This window comes from Anser anser, assembly GCF_964211835.1.
Source record: "Anser anser genome assembly, chromosome: 5".
Lineage (NCBI taxonomy): Eukaryota > Metazoa > Chordata > Aves > Anseriformes > Anatidae > Anser > Anser anser.
Window position 1 is genome coordinate 57909694 of NC_139725.1, and position 12633 is coordinate 57922326.

The 12633-nt window shown below is 41.8% G+C and overlaps 1 protein-coding gene across 2 annotated transcripts in view; it reads right to left on the minus strand.

The window, feature by feature from the left end:
- AKT1 (AKT serine/threonine kinase 1) overlaps nt 1-12633 on the minus strand; it is a 72859-nt gene that overhangs the window by 26381 nt on the left and 33845 nt on the right. For both annotated transcript variants that reach the window (XM_083839862.1, XM_083839863.1), the window contains exons 3-4: nt 8883-9011; nt 2195-2306 (exon numbers count right to left, since the gene is read on the minus strand). In XM_083839862.1, the coding sequence (XP_083695988.1) occupies nt 2195-2306; nt 8883-9011 (241 nt within the window). The remainder of the gene's footprint in view (nt 1-2194; nt 2307-8882; nt 9012-12633) is intronic.

Consider the following 12633-nt stretch of genomic DNA (forward strand, 5'->3'; position numbering starts at 1 on the left):
AGTTTCCACGGTTGTTTCAGCAATGGGTGCTCTAATACCAACCCCTTTGAATTCTATGCAGACCCCTTCCACTCCACTGAATTTGGGGAAATTTCACACCTTTGGAAACTACTGAAGTGAAAGTTCTTGGCCTTCATCATATTTCACTGCTAATTTATTGAACATAAAACATGCAACTCAATGTCTTACAGGTTTGGGGGAAGAGTTTCAAGGCTTACAGGGGCTGAACAAATGTGGATTTACTGCATTTTACAGTCTGTAAAATACTCTGCGACTACAGCAGGAACACAAGCAGCCAAAGCTGAACAACTCCACGCACAATCTGCAACATACTGAAGAAGCCACGCCATCCTAATCGGTATCAAACTTTTCACCGGTACTTTGAAATTATACAGTGAAGCATCAGCTTAAGAAAATAAAATCATATCTGAACATCTGAATTGCAGTTTGTGCTGGGTGCAAAATAGAGAAACATTCCACCAAGGAAGCAAAGTCCATGGGAAAAAATACCTGACACAGTATTCTAATAAAAGCTACACCAATTACACATAAGGTCTTCTATGTCCTGTGCAGTTTTTATTTTGGATTACGCCCAATTGAAGCAGTATTCATTTCTATATTACAGATACGGAAGATATCTAAGGAAGATTAGCTCCATATTATCTCCAAAAGAGAAGAAAGACAGATGAATTACCATTTTGGGGTTAAGGAAAAAACAAATCACCTATTCACTTTCTTCAGCTAACATTCACCTGTACCATCTGCTTCAAAAGGCTGGTCTTCACACACTATCCAGTTCTGTCTTGGGACAGCAAGGTAATGCTAAATGTAGGAAAAGTTTCCAAATGTTCTTCTGTGCTTCTAGCAGAAACTTCTTTCATTCAACATCACAAGCACATTCATTTATTTACTAGTCATTTTTATTATTCAAAACCATTACAGAAAGCCAAAGGCTACCTCCACATCTGTTTCAAGATTTATTGCTGACTTGGTTGAGATCCTGGCCCTCCTGAAGTACACAGATCTTTGATTTCTGGGATACCAGAATTTCACCCTCAGCTTTTACATCTCAAGTGTGTACAACAGAGGTGACTAACGCTCCAAGCCCTGAAGTGTCACAAAGCTGACTTAATTGGCTAGGAGGGAACAAAACAAGATGAAAACACAATCCTCCCCCAAGTGGAAACTGTTATTCACTCATTTTAGGGTCACTGACTGCAAAGCTACTAAATGAAACAAAGACCAGTTTATTTTTCTTTGCTTTAATTCGATTTCACCTGCTTCTGAACACTGTAATAGAATCAAAAGCAATAAATAGGAACCGCCTAACTCAGTGCACACACAGGCTATAACGGAAAAAAACAAAGAATATTAAGTAGAATTTGCTGATCTTAAAAACAAACACGTGCCAGTATCATACATAGGGAGGACCAGGGTTTTAAAATACCCCTTCCCCTAGGGCAATGATACTGGAATAATTTAAGTTCAGTTCCTGAAGAGCAAGTAAATATTTAAATACGCTGTAGTTGTAGAGTAGCTGTGCTGGAAAACTCTTCTTTCAGGAGGTAAGAGATCAATTCTCCAATGATGAGAGCACAGGATGCATGCTCTCAGCTTTGTTTCCTAACAGCTGAAACAGAAATCTGCACCTGCAGCAGATAACTATCACCTTTATTATCTAATTTGCATAAAACATTAGCAATCAGCAGTGATACTACTGACTTTTTTCCTTTAAAAACAAGGTGTCTAAAAAGACTTTAAAAGGTCAGCATTTTGATACAACTCAATTTTGCCTGAATCTCTTTCACTTGTGCTCATCATTCCAGAAACTCCCAGGTCAGAAACCCTTTATTTCACATAGCAGAAAATTTCCAGTGAGAAATGAAGCCTAACTTTCCAGAAATAACTAACTGGTACAGACACGCACCTGTGCTTTTTGGATACCCAAACCAACAACATTTCATTTACAGATACCGTTCAAAATCCACTCCCTGAGAAGTCAACCTCCCTTTAAGGTACCTTTTCTACTGGAACATGCACTAAAACTGGGACACTCAAAAACTATTTGTCACTTTTCAGTCTAGACGTACATCACCTGGTAAGTAAGAGCTTGAGCAAAGGGCTTGCTATTAATGCTGAACGCTTGCATCTGCTTTTGCGAGTAGTTTATGTATTAAATATGAATGAAACATACCGCTCCTCTGGAGTCTCCACATGAAATGTTCTTTCAATTACTGTGGTCCACTGGAGGCATCTAATGATAAATGTGTTTGGTTTAGGTCGTTCTGTCTTCATCAGCTGGCACTCTACCACAATCAAGGAAGAAAGAGTCATGGTACATAAGCAGGTTTAAATAATCATTTGTCTTTATTCTTATCTAGCAAACTGTTGCAATTAATCAGCCACAGAAATCTCTGTAAGTACTTCTTTAGACGACGTGAAACAATTTACTGTGTTGATGAAACCAATAAATAGCTTAAGAGATAGTCATCTAAGCAGCACCGAAATCAAATTCTGCTTAGAAAGGGTCCACGTTCGGTCGGCCAGAGAGGTAAGTAGAAATGTGATGTGATGATACAGAAGCCATTCAGGCTCAGGTCCGATGCTCCAAAGGTCACCCAGAGCAGAACACATGGACAAAGTCAGCTGATAATGCGGCAATTACAGCCACTGAAATTAAAGCCAAGCCTCTACGATCCCTCCCTTCGACTTTCCTGTCATAAAATCCCATCCTCGGCTCTCAAGGAGTTGCTGGAGAGCGCATTTGGTCATTTTTCAGGCACCTGACGAAGATTAGACTCTGGCGGAAAGCATTTCCAGCCCTCAGACACTAGAGGGAACATCAAACTGCAGAGGCACACCCCAGAAAAGACCCCATCCCAAACCCTGCCGGGACAGCTGCCACTCGGATGCCGGATGGACACGCAGCCAACAGTCCACAGCCCTGCCAGTAAACACCACCTAAAAACTCCATGGAGACGTGGCCACATTCAAAAATACCACCTTCTTCATAAAAAAAATACTCTCAAGAGGAGAGCATGAATTTTGTTTTTAGGAAAAAATATCACACCTACTGTTTTAAGCTTCACAGGATGAGATGGACGACTACCCTTCAAATCTTGGCCTGAACCACGCACCCGATAAAGGGTACGCTAGCTATAGAGCAACCAAAACAGCACCCCAAAGTCAATGAAGTGATAATGGGAGCCAAACCATCACATTTCCCAGAAATATAGTAATAGAACCTCCAATGCTAATTAAACAGCTCCTGCTAAAGCAAACTCAAAATAGTGAGTGGAGGAGGAAAAAAAAAAGGAGGAAGAACCATTCTTCCATTAAACTCTCTTCCTTGCAGCTACTGAACCCACAAGTTCACCGTTATTTGGCCTTCAGGTTCCAAATCAACTTCCAACCAAAGAAGGCGGCACTATAAAGACAAGGAGAAATTTCTGCTTGCTCCTAGAGCTACGAACATGCTCCACGTTTAGCAATATGCAGTCAAGGACAGAATCTGTCTGGAACAACAGCCCGCATTAGTAAGGCTACACTGGTATCATGAGGTTTATTTTATTATTGTGAAAATGTAGAGTGCTCAGTTTTAAATTCAAGCTCTTAATTAGCACCAAGATAAAATATTTACTGCCAGTGTTTTTGGGTGCTGTATTTTTGGCAATATATTTCATGCCTCATTTGCTGCTGGAGTTACAAGCTTTACAATGAGTAACTTTGCATTTTTCATGACAAGAAAATCTAATTTTTCTTTAATAGCACGCTGAGGTTACACCGCATCCTACTAAAGCACCACAATTAGATAAGAGAAAGTTTATTAATGAGTCATGAAAAGGTTTTAGTGTGATAAACGGCACTCCTTTATTCACCGAGATTAAAGAACCTCCACAATTCGAGGCGGCCGTGCCTTCGCAGCGCTGCGTCCCAGCAGCCTCCATCCTCCTTTGCAGAACGGCAATTAATGCTGAGCACAACTGCAGGATATCGCACACACCAGTAAGCCCAGTTCTGAGAAATTTAACTCAAGAGACCTCATTCCTGCTTCAAGACCTGCCACCTTAGCCTAGCTGCTCTTCATTTTTTTTTTTTTTTTTTTTATATCTCCCACTTTTGCCTGCCTGCCTAACACAACTGGATTACGGCTGGGGTTGTCCTCTGCGAACCTGCACAATGCAGCCGCAACAGATACTGAATGTGGCTGAAGACTCACGTATAGAAGAAAATGAGGCTACTCCTAATCTTCTGCAACCCCAGAACTGTTCCCCCTTACTCATCCAGCAGTGCAACACTACGAAGAAATAAACGGAGAGGTTTTGTTTACTTTTTTAAAGCAGCCTCTAGCTGCACGTTTCATACCTCAGAATAAATACTCTGAAGTAGCAGTATAGATATTTGAACCAACCACAGCTCCAAACTTTAACCATTTAATTTCAGCAAAGTAAACCACAGGAGGCATTTTCTGTCACAGAAGGGGACCAAATAAGTATCATCGCTTTTCCCCTAAATCAGCACTGTCCATCGATATTTGTTAAGCTTGCTGATCCAGCAATCTTTAAGGCATACAGCAAGACAAATAATAGAGATTTGTCAGTTAATAACCACTATAATTCAAGTATGTCACATAGAAGTGTTTTGTTTAGTGAACAATATGCTGTCTAATTACCCTGCTCAATCATAACAGCACATATGAAGAAATACAGAAGGCTTTATTTTTGACTTGCCTTACCAAAGTGCTGTACCACTCAGGTTTCAAAAGTTTGAAGCTACCACATTGTTGTACATGGGGAGAACCAGCTTTTATCAATGAAACAAAGAAGCAGGGGGTTTCTTCTTTTACAACTGACTCTGAACTCTTTCCTGTAGCTGGAAAGCTAACGCACCACCAAACTTGTCTCTTACCATCACGTACAGCAACATGCACCACTACAGCAGGGTGCAACAACAGACTTGGCATTACATTAAGTCTGATTCATGGCACGTTTGGGGGTATCATTTGGGGCATAAAAACACTCATGTCAGATACAGGCTGATGGTCACTTACCCACTTTGAAGACAGTTTTTCCTGTCAAACAGGCCAACATATGTATTCTCCTTTCGCAACACAGTAAGTACTATAACCAGCAGCCTGTTAAAAATGATTTAAATTGCTCTAAAGAACCTCTTGATTCTTTCCTGGCGTTTGGTCTTTTAAAGTAAGTAGGACAGAGAAATTGTTCCTAACGGGAATAGACACCAAGGCATTCAAATGTAAATTACCATTTTGTATTTGAAAGACACTTAGTATTATCCCAGTGACTTTCTAAAATGTCACAATATTTGCTTCCCCAGCACTTAAGCTAAAAGGCAGATTACTTGTGATGAAAGTGTCAAACTCTGCTCCCTATATAATGACATCACACTTTAAACCAATAATGTCAAGAATCCTTCCCATTCCTGCTTTGGTTTCTTTAAAGAAGGAGATGAAAAGAAAAAAAAGGCCAATCCAGGAAAAAAAAAGGGATGAATAAATAAAACTTTGGAAAGTGGAGCAGGAATACCATGTTGAGGTGCTCCCTTTCTGCTGGCACCACCGAACAGATTACCTCCCAGACAGCTCAGCATGGCAAAAGTGAGGACCTGGGAGCCCTGAGTTAGAGACCAAGACTAGGGCAGCCTGAATAACAGCAGACACAGAAAATCTGCCCGCTGATCTGGTCGTCCTGAGCCCTGCGATAAACGCCTGACTACAGACACGCAGCCCTGTCCCAAAAGGAGGGCTCATTGTCGAGCAATTATGTTTTCGGCTGTACGACAAAACCACCGCAGTCCGCCCTCCTTTTGGACAGCCAGAGGAATAATCCCTTCTTTCTAACAGGAACAGCCACTCTCTCTGCGTTGTTTTTCGCTATATACTGCTCTTCTCAGCTATACGGTTTTAAGGGCTTATAACCTAATGGGCAGACATACACGATAATCTGAGATTACAATCAGTATGAAGGCTACTTATCCAAGAGATTTACAGCACGGGCTCTATCGGTTATTTATCTGCTGGTGTCTCTGGAGCATAACTAACTAGTTAGGTACAGGCTTTTTATTCCTTCTGCCTCAGTAGTGGTGGAGTAAGGAACATGAACACAAATGTGACTCAAAAACATCACAGTTAAGTGCTAGGCACCATCTTTGAGAAGTTTGAAAAAAATCACCAATAGGTAACTTCCAGGGAAAATAAACTCCTTAAACGTATCATTGAACTATAACCATATATACATGGCTATTTTAAACTGGAAATTAGGTGGAGAAAAAAGAATTAAAAAGTAAGAGTCTCTCTTTACCACGGGGGTCCTATAAACAGGTTTTCAAAGACATATGATCAAAACCCTCTCAGATTGAAAGGATAGGGCTTAAGACAAAGAAGAGACTACTAAATGATTGTCAAACACATGAAAAAAATCCTATAAAAGGAAAGCACATTCTGTATTTATTGCTACTACTTTTTTCCATACCTGTTAAGGGAAAAGACAGAGCATCATTAGCTAATGTTACTGTCCTTCATTGTTTTCTCCTGCACTGAATATTCCCTACCTCTCACGGATAGCATCTCACTTAACATGAATTCTACATTGCAAGTGAAAAGAGTCCCCTAGTAATGGGAAGAAAAAAAAAAAAAAAAGAAAAACTTTTACTTGCAAAGCTAGAGAAAGCCTACATTATTTTACAGCATAAGAGGGTAAAAATTTTAATCGGAAACATGGAACCACTTCCAAAGAACAGACTGACAGAGACAGCCTGCCATCTCATTAAAAAAAAAAAAATCTAGTTCACTAATTAACAAAAAAGTCAGGGCTATCATGGTCACTTGAAAAAAAAAAAAGGAAAAGGAAGATTTTTTTTTTACAAAGCATTTAAGCTAAATCCCCTCCCACTTTCACTGGCAGAGCCTTCTGCAGAGCGATGCTGCTCTGGCCTGAGCGCTCCTCCAGAGCTCACTCCTCTCGTGCTAACTCGACAAGTTAACTCAAACGAAAGTACGAGGCAAGCAGGTTCAAAGGGAAAAGCTGTGCTGCGAAACAAACCCAAGTGATACAAGCGTGGCGGGTACCTAGGAGGGAACCGCAGCGCATCGGATGCTACCAGCGCTGCGTGCCGGTGCCTATATGAAGAATTAAATCCTGGTGAGGCAACAGCTGCTTCAGTGAGAGCAAAACCACAAGAATGACTTCTAGCAAGGAGGCCTTCCCCACAAGCATCGAGGCTTCCCAACCTGCTGCTGGCTCACCAGATAGAAGCACTGCTAAGAGCATCCCTCCACCTCCCACCCTCCCCACGCCCCCCCTTACGGGGGCTACACCTGATTGCATTGGCATGTGTCTCGTCTTTTTTGACAATGCTCTGATACCATGGAAACAAACGTGTTTATATATAAATGCCAAGACTGACAGGCTCAATTTGCCAAAAAAAGCAACATATCCCTGTTGTGAAAACCAATTTAAGTTAACTCTTTCTGAAAGCAACTTGGACGTAGAGAAGGCAACCGACGCATCCTTTTTTATTCCTTAGCAGTGAGCTGCAGTAAATGATTATCGGAAGAAACAGAGCAGCAACAGAATGGAAGTGTCCTGCAAAAAAGTGTGTTTGTTAAAAGCCTCTGGCTACAGACCAAGTACCGAATTAATGTATGAATTAATAGCATTCTGCTGCCTTTCTTTACCTTCTTGATCCATAAGCAGATACCAGTCTAAGGAGGAAAGTACCGTGTCATTACTGAGCAGACAATATAAGGCAACTCTCTAAATGAGACAAAAGTCCCCAAAGCACTGCTGGCATTCTGCACTGAAGCACCAGGCAACAGCATGCCCATGATTTTTTCCCATTATCAGTCAGAACAGGTTATGTGTCGCTACCGGGGAAAAATGAACATTTACATTAATTCCTAGCCCTGTCTGGCCCTCTCCCATGTCCAAGGTGTTCTAAAATACATCTTCTGAAAGGTCATCCGCAAAGATGAACCCCGCACATTTCAAGCTACCGTGTGACAAAAAGGGAAAGCCCTCTACCCTTCCCTCTGCCCAACTTCACTTCCACTAGTCATCAGAAACAGATCACTGTTAATAACAGGTGCCACAATGATCTATTTTTAAGTGGTGGAACGAGACACAGGCAGATCATGAGACAGGAAAGATTAAGAACAGGAGAAAATAAAAGCTGGAAGTATACAGGGAAAGGTTAAAAACATGAGTAAGAAAAGGAAATTATCCTCAGGTTCTTCTATCACATCCTGTGCTGTGGCACCTGAGCAAATTCGGAAATGTTTGCATAGGACAGAGTGCAGAGGTTAGGAGATGTTATTATTTCCAAACCCTTTTGTTGGCTCTAATAAAAGAAATATGGTTTTGTTTTCAAAATTAAGAAAAACTGAGTAGGTTTTATTAAAACCAGTGCTTATTCCATGTTCTCTTATGCTAACAATCAAGTAACTTTGATCTATGTTAATGCCACATGCACCCAGACCTGGTGGCAGAACATAGGATGAAATACTTCGGCTGTGCTTGCCCGCCAAGTACCACTCACTTGGGTTAATTTTCACTTTCAAGCAACTTGCTGAATAACAGACATACAAACCATTAACCAATAAACCTGTTTGATTCCAAAACCAGAGAGAGTACATTAGTAGAAAACTGAAAAAAAGCAGAGCATCAAACCTACAGATCATATTCATTACTAAGAAATGTGGTTTTTTTGTTGCTGTTGTTTTTGTTTTGTTTTTATCTGAAACACGTTTAGTGTTTAGATATATTAGTCTGGGCAGACTTGAACATTACCGATGCAGATTCCCAGTGACTGCAAGAAGACACCAACCCCCCAACTGGATGAGGGAGCATGTAAAAAGCACTTACGAGCTACCGAGAAGTTATTTAAAGGTGATTCCCGCTGGTCAACATCCTGCGGCCGCTCCTTGTAGCCAATGAACGTGCCATCGTTCTTCAAAAGAAAGTACCGCGGCCTCCATGTTTTTATGTATTCTCCTGGAAAAAGAATGGGAAAAGGGAGAGATCATCAGAAAACGCCCCAAAATACTGACTCACCAATATATGCATTTTTAATATTGAAACTAACTCCTGACATAGCAGCAGCTTTAAGAACATTCAGTTCATTCTGATACAAACAGTGGAAAAACACAGGCACTGAGTCAGATATTGTTAGCGATGCTAACCATAAGAATGGGACTTCACAAAAGGTAAACAGCTATGTTTTGTTCTTCTATCTATTCCTCTTTCCATTCAAATTCTGCAACATCTGCCTTAAATGCATTTTAAATTTTAAAAAAATCAGAGCAGATGTCCTATGTATTATTTTTGCTATTGTCATTTTTCATACTGACAAGTGGAGAAATTTTTTTCATTTACATTTTGCAGCGCAAGTATTTTAAACAACAATGGGTAATTTACTAATTAGTCAACTGCTTTATCAAACCAACAGTCACTTTTCGAACATAAAAAGATAATTCCCTGCTTAAGTTACATAACATCACTCACTCCTCTCACAACATCTCAAGCATGAAACATGAGACGATATATCACAATATGAAGGGGAAAAACACAGGATGATGTATGGCCACCACGAAGAAGAAAACAAACATCTATTCAGAAATATTCTCCACCTTGCTTTTTCAGAGAACACATCTCTTGATGTTCTCATGCTACTGCTCATCTGAGTAACACAGCGCAGGTACCGGGAGCATGACTATTGCAGCCATGCTCTAAATCTCCAGCAGTACAAGGTAAAAAATGTTGATAGAAACTTCAGTTACACTTATTGGAGTTACTCGATTGGGCTTCAGGGATGGAAGACTGGGGTTCTACCTGTCTCACTTCTGGGGGACTTGGTCAATGTGCCTCAGTTTCGCTTTTCTGGTGATCTCCAGGTCTCTAGGTCCTGCAGTGACATTTCTATTTGGCTGAATAAAAGAAGCCTCGCTCAAGGTGCTGCTCAGATCAGGGCACCAGCCACGCTTCAACTTCACCCATCCCCACCAACAACTGATTTAAAGAGAGGTGTCCACTGCAGAAACCACCCACAGCTGGGCAGCAGCTACACCCTCCTCCCTCCAGCGTGGTTTGTTGCTTGTTTGTTTGATCAACATCGGGAAGAGGACGAGGGAGCAGGCTAGAAACCAAGCGTCTTTCAGGTCTGCAGCAGGAGCAGGTCTGAACACCGCACGGGACTGCGCTGGGAGGGCTGGTGCCCAGCGGCCACCGCCCCACCTGCCGCCAGCCTTTCTAATGGCTGCCAAGAGCGGGGAGAAGAAAAGGCTCCCAAGGTTTGCTGGCCACAGCAACCTTCTGCTGCTCGTCCCCTTCTCCCAAGCGCCGCTCACACCTCCTTTTCCTGCTGCTCGCGTTCCTCCCTCCGCAGCTAATTTCTCTCCGGGTGCTGTGTGCGCTGCCCCGGGAACTCCCCTGCAGCTGCTCCTCTCCCCGCAGACCTCCCCTCCTTCTGGGGTGCAGTTTCAACCCGTTTCGTGCCAGCTGTGCAACTTCTCCCTTCAGCCTCACACTTGTGTCTCCAGCACGCAGGATCACGCACAGCCCCAGCATCCACAGCACACACCCCCGGCTATTGCTTCCACCTGCCTAGCCCTTTGCTGGGCTTTTAACTTTCTACTCCAAAGCAAGAAGCTGAGAGTTACCGAGTTACCCTTCAAATAACATCCATTTGCTCTGATAAAACAGAGCGGTGCAGTGACACAGGCGAGGAAGATGAGAATAAAAGCAACGAGCCCAAACCCACACAGTCTTTCTTCTAAAGCTGCCTGTTGCAGCTGCAAGCGTTATGCTGACCTAGAAGAGCTTGACAGAAATGTCACCGTCACTTCAGGAATTTCAGAAGGACTCACCTATAGCATGTCACGGCATTTATAGGCAAGGCAGTAAATGTGGAAGGTTTTGTTGTCGTCTTCATAATTCTGACCTTAATTAAAAGCTGAAAACTTTCTGGGATCAGCAGGAGATTATGAAGCCTTTCACATTTAAATTATCAGTCCAACTCAGCCCAGATCAGGGAGATTACTCCAATCTCATTACTATTACACCACAGATGTAACTACAGGGATAAGAAAACCCACAGCGTGCTCAGCCCGGCACTTACCGGGGAGGTTTGCCAGATAGGCAGCTGTCGGGACTATCGTCGGTTTGGAACACACTGCCGCATACCCGATGCGTTGGCATTTTCTTCTCTTGCACTAAACCAACCCAGCAGAGCTAGGAACCATCTTCCTTTCCCTCCTCATACCTGCACTTATGACTAAATCCAGATTGGATGGAAAAAACTGAAGAGGGGCAAGTTGGAGAGTCTCCCCTCATCTATGCTACATCTTCCCAATCAGTATTTACAGAGGAGGTATTTTTTTCAGATACTCTGAAAATATCTGATCATTTTCAGCGAAGCATGCATAATTTTAAACAAAACAACACTCCACTGTCACAAGGGGCTCCTCGCTCCTCCTCTCCCTCATCCTATTTTATGTTTTATTAGAGGCTTTTCTTTGGCTCTTATACTCTTACAGCTTTATTCCACTGATCTGTTTGTGTTGAAAAATACATCATCTAACAGGATTAATCACATAGTCCTTAAAATGGCTCATTCCATACACACACACACACGGAATACATCTGCACACACACTGCATCATCCTCCGCCCTCGCTCTTCTCTTCACTAGTTATCATTTAGCACTCGCTCCTTCTGCACGCGAGACCAGTGATTTCATTACCATTTTACAAGGACCACTCTACTCAGACCTTCACTTACTTTAGCTGGTTCTGGTTCCTGATCCACCTTTTTGATTTGCAAATAAGTAACGGAGTTTTCAACTTCCTTTTCCATGGTTGGAGCTTTATGAATCTGGTAACATGGCAAGCTTACCCGTTATTGATTATTGCTCTTGCCAAGGACAGTGTGAGGCACACTGCAGCATCTGCAGCATACAGTTTATTACATAACACTGAGGTTATGCTTCTGCATCTTGCAGCAAAGCGGCATGACACTGCCTTGTTTGCGATATCGCAGTCAGGTTGGTTATCTGTAAGCCGAATCTTTTATTCAAGCCTGAGCAAACTCTCGTTCTTCTCCAGAAGTTCTGAAACGCAGACTCACCAAGAAGTCATCGAGAAAAAGTATGAAGTGTATATTCTTAAGAAACTAGATTACATTCCTACGATTACCTCAAACATTATAAACACTATACACTATCTGGAACCTGTGAGAAGGATCAAGTTGGCTGTGGTAGCCATTACAAGCATTTTAAGCACAAAACAAGTTTGTCGATACAGACAAAAATAATTGCGTGCAACTGCTGTGGCAAAGCTGATTGAAAAACGTTAACACCTTTTCCTTCCTCTGATATACTCAATAAGCTGTCATGCCTGAAGAGTGAACTGAACTGTTTCAATTCTTGCCGTGTGATTTTTGTTCCTGTTGAGGCTTTGTTTTTAAGGACCATAAGCAAGAAGTTGCTTGAAGTCACCGATACTATTAGTTACGTAGTCTTTCTAGAAGAAATGTACAAAGTACAGTAAACGCAAGCATGTGTGGCAGATGCTATTAGACAACACTTAAAATAATAATAATAATAATAATAATAATAATAA